This window comes from Podarcis gaigeae (assembly GCF_964106915.1).
Source record: "Podarcis gaigeae genome assembly, chromosome: 4".
Taxonomy (NCBI): Eukaryota; Metazoa; Chordata; class Lepidosauria; order Squamata; family Lacertidae; genus Podarcis; species Podarcis gaigeae.
Window position 1 is genome coordinate 101,756,092 of NC_139677.1, and position 18,434 is coordinate 101,774,525.

Here is an 18,434-nt window from a genome sequence, read left to right on the forward strand (position 1 = left end):
ACTGGGACTGATTGAAAGAGGAATAACATTTTTGGCAGAACATTCATTTTAACCACTTAAATTGATCTAATCTAAGTACTGGACTACCCAATAGACTGATCTAATTGAAAGCTTAAAATGCATGAGAATCCTCCATTGGGGTATAGGCAATAAGACACTATACATTGAGCGTAATAGCAATTATACACAAAATTTGGGTGTCCCCCCCCCCTTGTGGAAATAACATACTGTCAGACACATGTTAGCATTCCTACATAATATCACACAATACACCACATACTAATTAAATATCAGTTGCATATCTTGAGGCAATTGTGATCTTTTACATATCTTTTCAATCCTGGGGCACAGAGTCTTGAGGTTTAAAAGGTGAGAGAATGTGCTTGCAATTCAACTTTCCCCCCTTTGTCAGCCCCCCCCCCCCGTCAGTCTATATCCTTTGGAAAGAGATAGCTGGGGCCACTCTGGTGTCTTTTGTTGTTGTTGTTGTTGCAGGTAATGAATAGTCTTGTGGTGACGAGGTCTGCGTTGACATCTGGAGAAGGGATATCTAGTAAGCGGGGGGGGGGGGCAGGACTTTCGGGACTTAATGACACAGTTATAAAGGGAAGAGGTAAAAGCCAAAAAGGCGAGAATCTCCTTGAGTTTTCTTGGGAAGCTCCAAGCATTTTATTCATTTCACTATTATTATCTTAGAGAGTTAAGCATTTTATTCATTTCAATATTAGGATCACATTTCCATATACCGGTATTTACTACTGTTATTATATGCTAAAAATACAAAAAAAGGAAAAATATAAAAAGAAAACAAAAGTAAAGAAGATAGATTACCAGTTAAACATTTTTCCAGATAAAAATAAATGGACTTGATTCAAAGATAGCAGATTTTTTAAAAAGTTATTATTAAATATTAAACAATACAAAGAGATTATCAAAACCACACAGATTGTTACTAGACAGGAACCTTAAAGACTAGGAGGTGAAGGAGGTGATGGTGAAATGGGCACACGATTGTAGCTATCCAATCAAGATGAAAAATGGGGGAAATTATGGGAAAAGACATAAAATTCACCACGTGCTATCTGATTTTTAGATGGTACCTGACCTCATCCAAATCAGTCAAAATAAATATCAGCAATAAATGTTGGAGATGCAGACAAAATGAGGGAACTTTGTTCCACATGTGGTGGACATGTCCCCAAAGGGAAAATAAAATAAAGTAAAATAAAATAAAATAAAAGCTATTTATTTTAAAGAAAACCATAGCTTTCCTATTTTATTTTCATTTGGTATGCTTATTGTTAGAATATCAAATATCAAACTCATTTTCCAGTATTTTGCTATTAACATCCTAGCCGCTGTTGTTGTGTAAAGAAACACTCTTTTATTTTCATTTGGTATGCTTATTCTTAGAATATCAAAGAGTGTTTCTTTACACAACAACAGCGGCTAGGATGTTAATAGCAAAATACTGGAAAATGAGTTAATATCAACAAAAGGTGAGTGGCAATTAAAGTTGTGCTAGTACCTTGAAATGGCCACAATGCCAGAACTTCCAAGAGACTGAGATCTACTCCCAGTAATAAAAATCCTGCCAGTGATCTACCCATTGTCTTTGCCCAGAGTTCTTGAGCTTTTCTCAGGGAGCAGTGACCAGAGTTGTGGATCGACCACTAGATCATTTAATAATTTAAAATTATATAAAGAATTGTGCTATAAAAGTACATGCCATATATGAAGTATCAAGATAATAGAACTTTTAACACAGTGGTTTCTTCAGTGAACAACAACTCTTACAATGTATATAGACAGGCGCAGCATTGATTTTAGCTACAGGTGACAGGAATCTGCAGCTGTAAGGTTTTCTTCTTAAAGTGACCCCTTTAAAACAACAAATGTAAAACAAACTTTATCCATTCACAGGTTTGTTAATTTGTTAAAATATGTTGAATTACAACATTACATTCATTTATATTACTTAGAATATGTATAACGGATGGAGCCCATGAGAGCGAAACAAGGTATTATTCCGGAAATCCTTGTCAACACTGTGGAACTGTAATAGGCTCCAATTTGGACTTTATGAACGTATGTGGAACAGAAACTAGCCGACATTTGGTCTTTTGAATGAACTGATTTATTGGGACTTCCGTCTATATTATTGCAATTTATGTGTTGTTTATGTGCAAGATAAACATTTGATATTGTGATGAGAATATATAGAAGAGTATTGTTTATGTGAATCCACAGACTGTTATGTTTTGTGTGTTTTGTGTGTTTGTACGTTCAAGGAACAGCATTCCTGACCCAGATTTCCACAGGAAGTCCCTAAGATGATTCCCCTTTCAAACAGGATACGTGAACCTAGACCAGTAGGGTCCTCCTCTCCGGCAGACGGACAACCCCTTCTCCAAAGCCCCTCCCTCCCCACTCCCCCATGGGGGTCCCCCACACCACCCATCACTCACCAGGATGGCTTTGGCCATCTCCTGCTTGGAGCACTTCAGGGTTTGGAGCCCCCTGAGCTGAGCTGCCTGGCATTGATGAATCACCTCCGGCAGGTACAGCTGATCTTCCTCCAGCAGCTGTAAGGCAAAAGTCAGTTCCTCACGAAGGGAGGGCTTCTCCACCTCCGAGAGGGCAGATTGGGGGGGGGCAAGGAGGGCAGGTCTGAGTCCCTGCTCTGGTTCTCTCCAATACTCACCTCTGAGCGACAGATGTGCAACCGCAGCACATCTGCAAAGAGAAGGACATGGGGACAGGTGAGTCCGTCTCTGAGCTCCTGGCAAGGCTATTCCAAGAGTTTCCTCCTGGATTCAAAGTTTTTAGATGAGTAGAATGTTTTTAGATGAGTAGAATGTGTCCTTTTATTTAAAATGCCTCTCTGGTTATTTGTGGGGTATAAGAATTCGTTCATTCCACACACACACACCCCAAAAAATATAGTCTGGCCCCCTACATGGTCTAAGGGTCGGTGGACTGGCCCATGGCTGAAAAAGGTTGCTGACTCCTGCCCCAGGCTAACAAGGTGGCCAATATCCGGTTCCATTCCACCCTTTAAAAATCTAAATATCAAAACAGATCCCAGCTTTCAGAGCATGTAAAGCACATGAGTGGAAATACCGCTGCTCCATGTACAAAAATAGGAGTATACTTCCTTCTCCCACCTTTAAAGTAAACCTCTACGGAACGAAACCGAATTGGCCCAAGCCTGCCTTCCTCCACCAACCTCAACTTTGCCCCTCAAGCCAAAAGACAACACTTCCCCATCCCTGGGTGAAACCCCCTGGCCTTCCATTGGTAGAGCCGCCACCACGCCTGTGGCGTTTACCTCAGTGCAGTGCGGGGACTGACGGAGCTGACGGCGACATGCTTTCAGCCTCAGACACTTGGCGGGTTCTGAAATAGCCATGCAGGATATAGTTTGAGGACCCCTGGTCTACACTGACTGGGACATTCTGCATGCCAAGCAGATGCTCTAGGGCTCCCCATATTTCACTAGCCTTTCAACGTTATGCTATTAGCAACCGTGGAGATTCCACCTGCCTCTTTTGAAAGGAGAAAACTCACCTGATCAATTTAATCAATTAAAATAATAATGATAATATATTTATATATATATTTATATATATTTATACCCCGCCCATCTGGCTGGATTTCCCCAGCCACTCTGGGCAGCTTCCAACAAAATATCAAAATACAATAGTCCATACAATATTAAAAGCTTCCCAAAACATAATAAACAGCAACCATCCATTTTCAGTCCATTGAATTAGCAATGAAGCATTTCTGGAAAGGGAAATGGCATACTTCTTTTATTAGCATAAAAAGCATGCATAAGAAAGTATTACTCATTTACCCATTTAATTTATTACTCGTTATTACTCATTATGATGAGAATAGGATTTATTTATTTTGAAATTTGCTTGGTTCCTGCTTGGCAGCCAGTGCGATTGTTTCAGCAGGGCTAGAACTCAGGACCCGCTGCCTTGAGGGACATCTAAGAGCAGTTGGGCAGGGGAAAGGTCTCCCTTGGGAGGTGGGGGACTCTCCTTCCTTGGAGGTATCTAAGCACAGATCGGACGGCCCTCCGCCATGGATGCTTTAGCTGAGATTCCTGCATTGCTGGGGGTTGGACTAGATGACCCTGGGATCCCCTCCTATCTCTCCACTCCGGAATTCCAGGAGGAGCTTCCTTGCCTCCTGCAAAGCCCTTTTCCCTGCAAGCTCTTCCTCTGGATTCTGGACAAGGGAGGGAGATGCTCAGAGTCCAGCCAAGAGCCTCACCCCCAAAAGGATATCTGGGCGTGGGCGTAGCCAGGGTGGCAACTGCCCCCCTAAATCCATAAAAAATAATAAGAATCTGAGGTTCTGCCTAGCGAGAGAGGGCTGAGCTGGAGGGACTCGGCTTGGCAAGGGTTAAAGGGAAGTGAGCTGCCTTCCTAGAGAGGCCAGGAAGCAAGAGGGGGCTGGTCCTCCAGAGCCAAGGCCCCTCCCTCCCTCCCCAGTCCTTTCCTTGCTTTGGGGTCTCTCCTGCAAGGGCTGCCTCGCTGTCCCCTCCTGGGATCTGGTGAGTCTCCTCTCTCTCCCCCCAGAGGGTGCAGTGGGGAGTCGGGGGGGGGGGTCCCAGGGCTGCAGCAGGGAAGGAGGCCTGGGGGGCCTGATCCGGGAGGGGCCAGGTCTGCCACGCTCTCCTTCCTGCAGATCAGAGGATCCCAAACTCATCTGGCCCTCCGCCCCCCCCCTTTCTGGGGCTTTAACTCTTTGTGACATCGCTCAGCCTCATTGCACAACAGAGGAAACATATGCAAATAGTTTTCCAAAGCTGGACGAGGAGGTGGACTAGCACCCCTAAAAAAACAAAACCCCATGTGGAGGAAGGAAGGATGGAAGGAAAGGTGGGAGAGAAAGGCCAGGAATAAAGAGAGGGATCCCAGCCCATAGTCTGGCTGCTGCATTGCGGACCAGTTTCCCAGTCGTCTCCAAGGGCAGCTCCCCACGGAGGCCACTGCAGCAATCCCCTCGCACCCAGAGCATGGCATCCCAGGACCACATCCTCTCTGTCCCAAAGGGATTGTTGCTGCCAAAGAAGCCGGAAATGGGCGCTGCTACTCACCAAGCCTCCAGCGACCATGGCATCAATGGCTGTGTGTGTGTGTGAAGCTATCTAACAGTATAATAATAATAATAATAAATTACCCGCCTAAATTTCAAGGGAGATGTCTTTGGCCCTGCCCGTTTGGCCCTCAGGGGGTTGATCAGATACATCCCTGGCCCTCATAGTAAACAAAAAGGGACCCCACCCCAGGAGTCCGTCTGGAGAGCGGCAGAGTCCAAGTGCAAGAAAAGGAGACAGAAGCAGGGGAGTGGGGGGTAGCAACACCTGAAGACCCCCGGGTGAGGACCCCCACTAGACCAAGCATCCGTTTTTCACAAGATACAAATGACTCCCTTGCCATTCGGTTCTGACTTCATACATTGACTGGAGGGCAGCAGAAACCAGGTTGATTAATCTCCCAGAAATCCCTTCAGTTGCCTCCACATTTTGCATTGCTAGAAGGCTAGAGACTTATTTCTTGTCCTCTTCCTGCTCTTTCTTTTCAAAAAGATAGCTCATGGTCTGGGATGCGGCGCACTTCAGCCCTGGTTCCCAGCAAGACTCATCCATGCTTGCTCAGGGAACCATTTCCCCCCCTGTCCTACAAATTCTGTAACAGAACAATGTATTTGCTTTGTAGGATTTGCTAGAGCTTTTCATTACGACAGACCAAAGGGTTCCTTCCGATCTCTCAGAGGCTTCCTGAGAGCACAGATGGATGAGCAAGACTCAGCTGGCCCTGAAGCAGGAAGAGGCCATGCCAGCCAAACTGGGAGCAGTGGGGGATTCTGGGAAAACCCAGTGCAGAAGATCCTGTGTGAGGACACTCTATGCTCAGAGGTGCAGAGCCAGCAGTTGAGGCAGTTCTGCTGCCAAGAGGCCAAAGGACCCCGAGAGGTTGGCAGCCAACTCTACCACTTTTGCCACCAGTGGCTGAAGCCAGAAAGGCACACGAAAGCTGAGATGCTGGACCTGGTGATCTTGGAGCATTTCCTGGCTGTCCTTCCCCCGGAGATGGAGAGCTGGGTGAGGGAATGCGGAGCAGAGACCAGTTCGCAGGCGGTGGCCCTGGCTGAAGGTTTTCTCCTGAGTCAGGCAGAGGAGAGAAAGCAGGTGAGAAAGACTTTCGTCTGGATACTCCTAAAGGGCTCCAAACATGACAGAGAACATCCCATAATGATCTGCTGATGGCCCATCCATTTTCTGGGAAAGCATCTATGGAGTGAGATCTCACAGCCTTTCTCACCATTCTCTGTTTTGAATCCTTGTTTCTTTTCCAGGGAAAGCATCTCTTTGCGGAAATGGACCTGGATTCCTGTGAGGCAGAGAGGCCTCCGTTGGACACCAGAGAGAGGCCACTGGGTAAGGAGGAAGGTGGTTTTTCTCCATTTGGTCTCATTCTGTTGGTTTTCCAACTCATCTGAGGGTTCTTTTCATCTTCTTTTGGGGGGAGACAGTTGGGAAGAAGGGTCCAGAGGAAGAGAGATGTATTTCTGCACAACTAACATATGAAATGGGCACAAACGTCCAAATTCTCTCAGCAGGTAAGGCTTTCTCAAAGGCCCATCTGCAGTTAGAGATGCCCTGTTTCACCTTTGAGAGAAGCAGGCACTCCAGGCGTCCTGTTTATGTTTTTTCTCTTTCAGGTGACAGAAGGATGCCAGCAAGACTTCCTGATCCATCTTTTCATGGGGGCAGAAGGGAAGCAGCGGGTGTGGAACAAGATCAGGTCAGGGGAAGCTGCCTTGTGGGGACAGAGGCCGAGAGATGGAGCAATGTCATTTACTGGTTGGGCACAGAGGAGTGGTGGGATGAAGCAGCCGGGGAACCAGGAAGGGAAGATGGCTCAGAGCCGAAGGAGTGGAAGTGGAGGAAGCATGAGCGGGAAGAGGGAGAAGCCTGGGAAGAGGAGGTGTCAGAAGCTGAAGGGGAAACAGGGCTTTGTGAGCTGGGAGACTCTGTGGCAGAATGCAGTGCAGAATCAGAGGAAGAAGAGGAAGGAGGCAAATGGGAGAGGAAGGTCAAGAGACAGAGGTGAGTCAGGATAAGGAAGAGCCACAGGTGGCTCCCTCTCCTTTTGCCAGAAGCCACCCTCCCTGCTTGTCTCTCAGAGCCAGCAGATCCCGTACATTGCAGAAATCTCTGCTAGATCATCCAAGACAGATGGCCATCCAAGACAAGCTTATTTTATTTCTATATTGATCTTTGAATGCTAAAATAGTCTTCTAAGCACTGGAAAAATGAGAACAAATACTGGCCTGGATTCACCGAACCAGCCCCATCCGCTACAACAAGGGGCCGGCCCCTCATTCTTTCCCCTCTCAATGACCCCCTTGGATTTGGCTCTAGGGCATTGGGAGGGAGCTCCACAGAACAGCTCAGGAGGAGAGGAGAAAGTGGACCCTTCCGTTGGGAAAACTGGAATGCTTGCGTAGGCAGAATGACTTGGAAAACACAAGGTGGAGTACCACCTATTTGCACAAAGATAAACACCCATAATTAAAATGCAGACTAAAATAAGCATTCATGTTTAAAATGTGCAGCAAAGCAATCCTATTGAAACAACACCGCAATGTACTAGAAGGAAACAACAGAGCATTGTGTAGCAGATCAAATTTCTGCTGTCTCAGAGGAGGATATTTCCCTTTTTCTTTTAGGCTCCAGTGTGCTTTGAAGATGTTGCTGTTCATTTCACGGACGAGGAGTGGGCGTTGCTGGATCCTGACCAAAGAGCTCTGCATAAGGATGTCATGGAGGAGAATCGTGGGATCGTGGCCTCTCTTGGTAAGGCTCCCTGTGGGATCGTCATATCTGCCTGGAAATTCAAAAAATACCTCTATGGGACCAACCTCATCTATTTTCACAGAGCTCAACAGCGCCCCCTATAACACCTGGGAACCTAACACCCCCACAATAAAGAGTAAATTACAGTTTTTTCTTTGAACAACCTTCCTCAAATTATTCCTTTTTCTACCAGGATTGGGCTGGTCTGAACTTCCCAGGCCATCTTCAATGTCAGCTTCAGAATTGTAAGTAAAGCTAAGTAGCTTCAGGTTTTTGTTTTTGCTCCTGTCAGTCTTGGCTCGACCAAAGAGACGACTGGCAGAAGAGAAGAAGCAGGCCTAGGGAGAGGAGAGTTAGCAGCGGAAGGCAGAGAGGAGGGGGAGAGCAACTGTCATCTGAGCTCTGAACAAAGGGGAGAAGAAAAAGAGAGACAAAGTGACAGATAGCTGTGTGAGAGCTACAGGAGTGAGTCAGACGCTGGAATGCAGGAAGCATTCTCTGCCAAATCTCGTAGGATCTGAGTGCAAAAGATACTGGAAGAGAAGGTGGGGGCTTCTGTGCTGGGGAAGGGGGAGGAGCTCAGTCTGGGCAACTCCATCTTGTGGGGAGGACGATGAGTAGAGGAGCTCCGTCCAAGTTTGTTGTTTTAGCAATAAATCTGAAATTATTAACAGCCAGAGTCGTCTCACGTTTGTGGGAGAGACCAAGCCATAACAACGACTGACATTGGAGATGGAGATGACATTGGAGATGATGATGATGAGGATGATGATACAGTGGTACCTCGGTTTACAAACTTAATCTCTTCCGGAAAAGGACAGTTCTTAAATCGAGGTACCACTGAAGTAATAATAATAATAATTTTTATTTCTACCATGCCCATCTGGCTGGGTTGCTACTAGTAGCCAAAATTCTGGAAACCTTTTGTGAAAAGTGTATTTCTGAGGTTTGGTGGCTCATAACACCACTTTTGTGTGGAGTAATACCATAAAATTATATAGCAATGGAAAGATAATTTAATGAAGAATGTAATGCAATGACTTTTATGAAGGAGTATTTATTAGAACAGCAGTCATAAAGAAAAAATATGAAACCTTTAGTAACCATTGGTAACCTTTAGCTTTAATTATGGCCTTACAACACCTTCCCATGAAGTTTTTAGTTCTGCAGCTGTAATAATGTGAAACCAAGACTGAATTATTGCCTCTGTTACTTGGGCCTTATTGCTTTGGTTGCCTCTGATTAACAAGTTTCTTTAGTCGGCTGCATAGATTTCCGATTGGATTAAAGTTTGGGCTATTCCCAGGCCATTCCGGGAGTGGAATAGGATCATCTTGAAAGGACCGTTTGCACACAGCAGCAACAGGACATGGAGCTGAATCCTGCTGAAATAAATAAATAAGCAAGCAAGCTTATCTGGGAAAAGATCACCTGAAGAATGCTTCAGTTTGGGCTCAAGCATTTCGTTTATGTATTTGGGGGGCATTTAAAGTTAAAGGGACCCGTGACTGCTAAGTCCAGTGGCGAACGACTCTTGGGTTGTGGCGCTCATCTCGCTTTATTGGCCAAGGGAGCCGGCGTACAGCTTCCAGGTCGTGTGGTCAGCATGACCAATCCTCTTCTGGCGAACTAGAGCAGCGCACAGAAATGCAGTTTACCTTCCCACTGGAGCGGTACCTATTTATATACTTGCACTTTTACATGCTTTCGAACTGCTTGGTTGGCAGGAGCTGGGACCGAGCAACTGGAGCTCACCCCGTCGTGGTGATTCGAACTGCTGACCTTCTGATTGGCAAGCCCTAGGCTCTGTAGTTTAGACCACAATGCCACCCACTTCCGATTTTGGGGGCATTTACATTCCCATTAATTACGCAAATTCTGCCCACACCTTTTGCTGCCATACAACCCAAGATCATCACACTATCTGGGTGTTTCACGGTCGGTGTAATGCAAGTAGGATGTAAATCTTCTCTGATTCTTCTCCTCGCATATTTCATGCCGTCACTACCAAGCAAAGAGATTTGGGTCCCATATCTCCAAATAACACTGTCCCATTGTTCCACTGTCCAGTTAACACGGTTTTAATCTTTTCAAGCGTTGCTTGAGAGATAACAATTGCTTTTTCCTTAGAATTCTAGCCTTAGACCAGTCCTTGCACTCAACTTCACATTACATTGTGCCATGTCATCTTGTATACACCCAGATGTCATGTAGGGACAGTCTCTCCATTCTTTGATCGTCATCTGCCTTTGTGCACCTTTTCCTGCCTTAACCAATCTGATTTTATAGTGACTGAGTCTCCTTATAACTCTTCAAAAATATAGAAAGGCCAGCTTTGGTTATGTTTTCCCCAATCTTTCTTCTAATTTCTTCATAACTGTAGCCTTGTTCATTTTACATTGCTTTCTGGGTGACCAGTCAACTCTTTGTGCCGTTTCTATAATTTTATTATGTTTTTCAAGAACACAGAAAACCAACCAACTTGTTAGCAATCACGTAACACACTGCCAAAAGTCAACCTAAGCAAGTTGTGCTTCCTTTGTCTGGTTATTGGGTTTGATAGAACACGTTTGATAGAATACGTATAATTGAACAAACTTTCTTGGATTGCATTCTTGATTAAATTATCTTCCCACTGATATATAACTTTATAATATTACTCCAAAAGAAGTGGTGTTATTAGCCATCAAACCTCTGAAATACACTTTTTTCCCAAAAGACTTCCACAATTTTGACCACTGCTGTTGGTGTTTAATCGCTTAGTCGTGTCCAACTCTTCGTGACCCCATGGACGCCAGGCACTCCTGTCTTCCACTGTCTCCTGCAGTTTGGTCAAACTCATGCTGGTAGCTTCAAGAACACTGTCCAACCATCTCGTCCTCTGTCATCCCCTTCTCCTTGTGCCCTCCATCTTTCCCAACATCAGGGTCTTTTCCAGGGAGTCTTCTCTTCTCATGAGGTGGCCAAAGTATTGGAGCCTCAGCTTCAGGGTCTGTCCTTCCAATGAGCACTCAGGGCTGATTTCCTTCAGAATGGATCAGTTTGATCTTCTTGCAGTCCATGGGACTCTCAAGAGTCTCCTCCAGCACCATAATTCAAAAGCATCAATTCTTCAGTGATCAGCCTTCTTTATGGTCCAGCTCTCACTTCCATACATCACTACTGGGAAAACCATAGCTTTAACTATATGGACCTTTGTTGGCAAGGTGATGTCTCTGCTTTTTAAGATGCTGTCTAGGTTTGTCATTGCTTTTCTCCCAAGAAGCAGGCGTCTTTACATTTCGTGACTGCTATCACTATCTGCAGTGATCATGGAGCCCAACGAAGTAAAATCTCTCACTGCCTCCATTTCTTCTTCTATTTGACAGGAGGTGATGGGCCCAGTGGCCATGATCTTCATTTTTTTGATGTTGAGCTTAAGGCCATATTTTGCGCTCTATTCTTTCACCCTCATTAAAAGGTTCTTTAATTCCTCCTCACTTTCTGCCATCAAGGTTGTGTCATCTGCATATCTGATATTTCTTCCGGCAATCTTAATTTTGGCTTGGGATTCATCCAGGGAGACAGACAATATACAGCCTTGTTGTACTCCTTTTCCAATTTTGAACCAATCAGTTGTTCCATATCCAGTTCTAACTGTAGCTTCTTGTCCCACATAAAGATATCTCAGGAGACAGATGAGGTGATCAGGCACTCCCATTTCTTTAAGTTTGCTGTGGTCAACACAGTCAAAGACTTTTCCTTTGTCAATGAAGCAGAAGTAGATGTCTTTCTGGAACTCTCTAGCTTTCTCCATAATCCAGCGCATGTTTGCAATTTGGTCTCTGATTCCTCTGCTCCTTTGAAATCCAGCTTGCACTCTTGGGAGTTCTCTGCTTTAGCCTGCCTTGTAGAATTTTAGGCATGACCTTGCTAGCATGTGAAATGACTGCAATTGTGTGGTAGTTGGAGCATTCTTTGGCACTGCCTTTCTTTGGGATTGGGATGTAGACTGATCTTCTCCAATCTTCTGGCCACTGCTGAGTTTTCCAAACTTGCTGGAATATTGAGTGTAGCAACTTAACAGTATCATCTTTTAAAATTTTAAATAGTTCATCTGGAATATCATCACTTCCACTGGCCTTGTTATTAGCAGTGCTTTCGAAGGCCCATTTGACTTCACTCTCCAGGATGTCTGGCTCAAGGTCAGCAACCACACTACCTGGGGTGTATGAGACATCCATATCTTTCTGGTATAATTCCTCTGTGTATTCTTGCCACCTCTTCTTGATGGCTTCTGCTTCTGTTAGCTCCTTACCACTTTTGTCCTTTATTATGGTAATCTTTGTACAAAGTGTTCCTTTCATATCTCCAATTTTCTTGAACAGATCTCTGCTTTTTCCATTCTATTGTTTTCCTCTATTTCTTTGCATAGCTTCTCTGAGTTATTCAAGTCCCTTCGCCACGGCAAGGCAGTGATCCATGAAGGGGATTTTGATCACTACTGTGTATCAAACAAAGCAACATTCAACAACTCATCAGAATCCCATGATAAATATGTTGGTTAATGACAAACAACACAGGTAATGAACACACACCCAATTTGACGCACACTGTAAATTAATAATGCAGAGTTCTTAAGTGAAAGAATAAGATCTTTACTGAGTTAAAATTAACTTCTTCATAAAAACATGGTTCCAAACAGTTTGACTGAGATTACATACTGACTCTGCTCACAACTGAGGCAGACTGACTCTGACTGAAATCTTACAGAGAACACAGAGAGAAAATGGCTGCCAAGTCACATGTCAGAGTGACTCAACAGTTAGCACTTAGGCCTCAATGACTTTAGTAGACCCAAATGATTGTGCATTCCCAGCACCTGCCAGCCTGTTTCCTGTTTCTGCTCTCATGTGTCTTTGTCACATGACACGACTCCCTTCAGTTCTTCTCCATTTATTCCAGAGGCTCTTATCCCTTTTTGTCTCCATTGCAGATTGCTATGTATCGGAAATCGAGAACAAAGCTGACCATGACAAAATCCCAAGAGAGGAGAAGCCAGGTAAAAATGTGGAGTGTGGAGAAAGCTGCAGTCAGAGCTCCCATTCCACTTCCCATCAACAAAATCTCATTGGAAAGAAACTCTATCAGTGCATGCAGTGTGAAATGAGCTTCAATCAGAACTCCAATCTCACTAAGCATCAGAGAATTCATACAGGCGAGAAACCCTATCAGTGTGTGGAATGTGGAAAGAGCTTCGGTCAGAGCTCCCATCTCATTTCCCATCAAAGAATTCATACAGGGGAGAAACCCTATCAGTGTGTGGAATGCGGAAAGAGTTTCCGTCAGAGCTCCCATCTCACTTCCCATCAAAGAAATCATACAGGGGAGAAACCCTATCAGTGTGTGGAATGTGGAAAGAGCTTCAATGATAGCTCCTCTCTCACTTCCCATCAAAGAATTCATACAGGGGGAAAACCCTATCAGTGTGTGGAATGTGGAAAGAGCTTCACTGGTAGCTCCTCTCTCACTTCCCATCAAAGAATTCATACAGGGGAGAAACCCTATCAGTGTGTGAAATGTGGAAAGAGTTTCCGTCAGAGCTCCCATCTCACTTCCCATCAAAGAAATCATACAGGGGAGAAACCCTATCAGTGTGTGGAATGTGGAAAGAGCTTCAATGATAGCTCCTCTCTCACTTCCCATCAAAGAATTCATACAGGGGAAAAACCCTATCAGTGTGTGGAATGTGGAAAGAGGTTCAGGACATGCTACGAGCTCACTTCCCATCAAAGAATTCATACAGGAGAGAAACCCTATCAGTGCGTCGAATGTGGAAAGAGCTTCAGTCGGAGCTTTGCTCTCACTTCCCATCAAAGAATTCATACAGGGGAGAAACCTTATCAGTGCGTGGGATGTGGAAAGAGCTTCAGTCGCAGCCAGAATCTCACTTCCCATCAAAGAAATCATACAGGGGAGAAACCCTATCAGTGTGTGGAATGTGGAAAGAGTTTCACTGATAGCTCCTCTCTCACTTCCCATCAAAGAATTCATACAGGGGGAAAACCCTATCAGTGTGTGGAATGTGGAAAGAGGTTCAGGACACACTACATGCTCACTTCCCATCAAAGAATTCATACAGGAGAGAAACCCTATCAGTGTGTCGAATGTGGAAAGAGCTTCAGACAGAGCTCTACTCTCACTTCCCATCAAAGAATTCATACAGGGGAGAGACCTTATCAGTGCATGGAATGTGGAAAGAGCTTCGATCGCAGCCAGAATCTCACTTCCCATCAAAGAATTCATACAGGGGAGAAACCCTATCAGTGTGTGGAATGTGGAAAGAGCTTCACTGGTAGCTCCTCTCTCACTTCCCATCAAAGAATTCATACAGAGGTAAAACCCTATCAGTGTGTTGAATGTGGAAAGAGGTTCAGGACACGCTACGAGCTCACTTCCCATCAAAGAATTCATACAGGGGAGAAACCCTATCATTGTGTGGAATGTGGAAAGAGCTTCAGTCACAGCCACCATCTCACTTCCCATCAAAGAATTCATACAGTGGCAAAACCCTAACAGTGTGTGGAATGTGGAAAGAGCTTCAGTCACAGCCACCATCTCACTTCCCCTCAAAGAATTCATACAAAGGTGGGGAAAAACATACAGCTTTAGAATCCAGGCCTTTGGCTAATTGACGTGTATGAAAATCAAAGTGTTATGGGCCTTAATTTATGATGAGTTTAAAAAAATGTTTGGAATAACCTTTCTAAAAAGATCAGAGGGAATTCTGTTAAGTATTGTTGGCAGGGACATCCCGGATGCCTTTAGGGAGGTATTCTTATATGCAACGGCCACAGCTCGGACTTAGGTGGGAAAGGGGTGGAAGGAAGAAGAAGTCCCGACAATAATGGACTGGCATAACAAGCTACAAGAATTTGATGAAATGCAGTTGACAAATAGCCTGAGAGGCAATTCAAAACAAAAATGTATGGAAAAGTGGGATAGATATATGTTCAAAAATACAGTAATGGTTCGCTATCTATGCTAGCATTCAATTGACGTTGGAAAGAGACTGAGTTGAGAAATAAGACAAAGGGTACATATTGATATAGGAATTTATTAGATAAAATGTAAAGAAATATACAGTAATAAGAGCACATTCATTTGTGAAAAAGGAATATACAACGGGATAGACAGGAAGTCCAAAGTGTTGGTACATATATGATTTTGGAATAATTTTTTGTCCTTGTTTTCTTTTTCTTTTAGCATATAAACTTTGTATACATGTTGAAAATTATAGTATAATAAGCCTTGTGATGTTACATGATAATGTTTACCAATGTAACATAAGAACATTAATAAATAATTTTCTTGAAAAAAAATCTAATGCCCTTTTAACATGTGATGTTTTGTGTTTTTATGTTGTGTTTTATGTTGTAACCATCCTGAGACCTGTGGGTGTAGGGAATAGGCGCCAACTCTTAAAGGTCTAGGGGTCTTTGCCCCACCCCCAATAAAATGTTTAAGGATGCCACCCCCAAGTTTTTGGTGTGTGTTTTTTCAAACACAACCTTTTATTCTTCTCTTAAAAAATTAAAAAATAAACTCACAAAGGTCATGAAGAAAACAAAATGCAAGAAAATACAAACGTGGACAGGTCCCATCTTTGCGGGTGAAGCGCAGAAGTTGCTTTGAAGCAACGTTTCCCAACCTTGGGTCCCCAGCAGCTCCCGGACTACAGTTCCCATCATCCCTCCCCATTGGTCCTGCTAGCTAGTAAGGTTCTGCAGTTGTAAGAATGTGAAACCAAGATTGAATTACCGTATTGCCTCTGTTAATTGGGCTTTATTGCTGGAATGCTTCTAACAAACAAGTTTCTTTAGTTGGCTCCATTGATTTCTGATTGGGTTAATGTTTGGGCTATTCCCAAGCCATTCCAGCAATGGAATAGGATTATCTTGAAAGTACCTTTTGCACACAGCAGCAACATGACATGGAGCTGAATCCTGTTGAAATAGAAAATAAATATATAAATAATTATTTATATAAATATATATAAATGCTTCAGTATCTGGGTAAAGATCACCTGTGGAAGCCTTCAGTTTGGGCTAAAGTATTTCAATTATATATTTGGGGCATTTACATTCCCATTAATGACGAAAATTCTGACAACACCTTTTGCTGCCATACAACCTCAGATCATCACACTATCTGGGTGTTTCATGGTCGGTGTAATGCAAGTAGCATGTAAATCTTCTCTGATTTCCCCCCTTGTGTATTTCATGCCATCACTACCAAGCAAGGAGATTTGAGTCTCATCCCTCCAAATAACACTGTCCCATTGTTCCACTGCCCAGTTAACATGGGTTTAATCTTTTCAACCTTTGCTTGAGAGATTTTCTTTAGTTGTGTAAGACTCTTCGTGACCCCATGGACCATAGCACGCCATGCACTCCTGTCTTCCACTGCCTCCCACAGTTTGGTCAAACTCATGCTTTAGAGATAACAATGGCTTTTTCCTTCGAATTCTAACATTTAGACCAGTCCTTGCACTCAACTTCACATTACATCTCGCCATGTGATCTTGTATACACCAAGATGATTTTCTTGGAACGCTCTGTCACAAGAGACTAGGGCCCTGCGGGACCTGACATCTTTCCGCAGGGCCTGCAAGACAGAGCTGTTCCACCAGGCCTTTGGCCAGGGCGCAGCCTGACCCCCTCCTCTGGCAATCTGCACAGAATTTTGCTTAATGGTTGCCATCAATTTTGATTTTAATTAATTTTATAATGAATGTTTTTAGAATGTTGGATTATTTTGATTGTTGTTAGCCACCCTGAGCCCAGCTTCGGCTGGGGAGGGTGGGATATAAATAAAATTTATTATTATTATTATTATTCTGTCAGGTAGGGACAGTCTCTCCATTCTTTGATCATCACTTGCCTTTGTGCACTTTTTCCTGCCTTTACCAGTCTGATTTTGTAGTGGCTGAGTCTCCTTATACCTCTTCAATAATATAGAAATGCCAGCTTTGGCTAAGTTTTTCCCAATCTTTCATCTAATCTATTCATTTATTTTTTTTAATGAATATTTATTAGCATTTTCAAAAAACACACAAAAACAACAATTAAACAGAAAATAACAGAAATACAAAAATCCAAAATTTAAAAAAAGAAAAACAGTTAAAATCACATAAAATTCCAATTACTTATTTTCATTTAGCTTATTTCTCAGACCTCCTCACACCTCCCCTTCTTGTATTCCAATTTGAATTATTCAGCAAATCCTTATTACTTATTTCTCAACTTTAACTTGATAATTCTTCCATTTCCTCAATTTATTTTTACCAACCTTATTTTCATTTAATTTAAACCGTTTTGAAAACCAATTTTATCTTATCCAAATTTAAACATCAATACTTAAACATCGTTGCTCCTTCTTAAACATTTTTCCTAAAGTCAACCAAAATTTCCCTTCCATGGCTTTCCCCAATTCCAAACAAATAGCAAAACAAAATAAAAACAAAGCAAGTTATAGTTATATACCCTTTGGATTCCCAGACTCCACCCACCCCTTTCCCGGTTTCAGTCCCCAACAAGTGTTCATCAGTTCAATATATTGTTTAGCCTGGAGATCTCACATCCGAGGCTCTTAAATCTCTTTCAGTTCCTCTCTGCCGGCCTTTTTGATAGTCCTTAATGTTGAACCCCAAATTTCGGAGAGCCTTCGGCCCAACAGGATCCATGTTTTTTCCAGCCAGCCCTCCATGCTTAAAGATAGAGCCTATGGGGTACTCCAAATCTTGTTTCATACCCCTTTCAAGTCCAAATGTCCCCAAAGCTCCAACTTCCACCTTGATCAAATTTATAATCCTTCGGTCTTCAGATCTCCACATGAGGGGATCTCTCAGTTTTGGGCTCACCAATTCAGGCCAGGCTTTCCACATCAAATTATTACAATCCTTTGTTGCCTTCATGTCAGGCCACAAATTGCAACTCTCCTTTGACATCTGCAAAATTACAGCTCCTCCTTCCTTTTCTTCAGGGACAGCATATGTCTCCTTCTCCATGTTCTCATAACTCTCAAGTTTCTCTATTTGTCCAATTGTATGAGCTTCCTGCTTCAAATCCTTATCAGCTTCAACAAAATTGTTTGCTGCTAAGACCAGAGTTGTGACGCTTGTAGCCAAAACATCAATTTCACCTTGTAACTTTCCCAAGAGAACAAATGTTCTATCCAGTTCAGTCTGAATTTTCCCTCCTCCAGCCATTCTTGTAATGTCCTAAACCCCCTCTAGGGGGATTTTGGTTCCTTGATGTTTTTTCAGCTCAAATCCAATAATCAAGTTAATTTGTATCAGTCCTTCCTTATTTTCAACAAATTGTAACAAATATAACCAGCAGAAGCCACAGAAACAAAGTTCTCTTTTTCCTTCTGACAGCCAGTTTGACAGCTGTCAAACTCTTCAGTACTTCATCAACAGGCTCTCTCGCGGGACGCTCCCGGGTCCGAGGGGGGTGAAACTTCAGCTCCCAAAGTTAATCTTTTATCCTCCAGTAAAATTTCTTAATAG

At 43.4% G+C, this 18,434-nt stretch overlaps 2 protein-coding genes and 1 long non-coding RNA gene across 4 annotated transcripts in view; 2 read left to right on the forward strand and 1 right to left on the reverse strand.

Annotated features, from left to right (window-relative positions):
* Positions 1-1,461: 1,461 nt before the first annotated feature.
* Positions 1,462-3,372, reverse strand: LOC310844003. The gene is made up of 3 exons (XR_014563871.1): positions 3,230-3,372; positions 2,469-2,585; positions 1,462-1,881 (listed from the first exon to the last, which is right to left on the reverse strand). It is a non-coding gene; the product is annotated as an uncharacterized lncRNA (long non-coding RNA).
* A 2,398-nt stretch (positions 3,373-5,770) lies between these two features.
* LOC310842818 (zinc finger protein 202-like) overlaps positions 5,771-18,434 on the forward strand; it is a gene marked incomplete at its 3' end in the record, with an annotated part of 42,870 nt that continues 30,206 nt past the window's right edge. The window contains exons 1-2 of the mRNA XM_083734956.1: positions 5,771-6,226; positions 6,379-6,460. Of these exons, the coding sequence (XP_083591082.1) occupies positions 5,813-6,226; positions 6,379-6,460 (496 nt within the window). The 5' untranslated portion in view covers positions 5,771-5,812. The remainder of the gene's footprint in view (positions 6,227-6,378; positions 6,461-18,434) is intronic.
* On the forward strand, positions 11,848-15,243 carry LOC310843440 (uncharacterized protein). Of its 2 annotated transcripts, none has more exons than XM_083736843.1 (2): positions 11,848-13,956; positions 14,293-15,243. In XM_083736843.1, the coding sequence occupies exons 1-2, from the start codon at positions 12,704-12,706 to the stop codon at positions 14,435-14,437; spliced, it is 1,398 nt and encodes a 465-aa protein (XP_083592969.1). In that variant the 5' UTR covers positions 11,848-12,703; the 3' UTR covers positions 14,438-15,243. The 2 variants fall into 2 exon arrangements, with proteins under 2 accessions (XP_083592969.1, XP_083592968.1); XM_083736842.1 differs by having other exon boundaries at positions 11,848-13,020; positions 13,117-15,243.

What these genes read in the sequence shown, in the direction of transcription:
- LOC310843440 (XM_083736842.1), top strand. Translation starts at nt 12,704, where the DNA reads ATGACTTTAGTAGACCCAAATGATTGTGCATTCCCAGCACCTGCCAGC. An exon ending in AAACTCTATCAGTGCATGCA is followed by an intron (nt 13,021 to 13,116) that starts GTGTGAAATGAG and finishes ATGTGGAAAGAG; the next exon opens with CTTCGGTCAGAGCTCCCATC.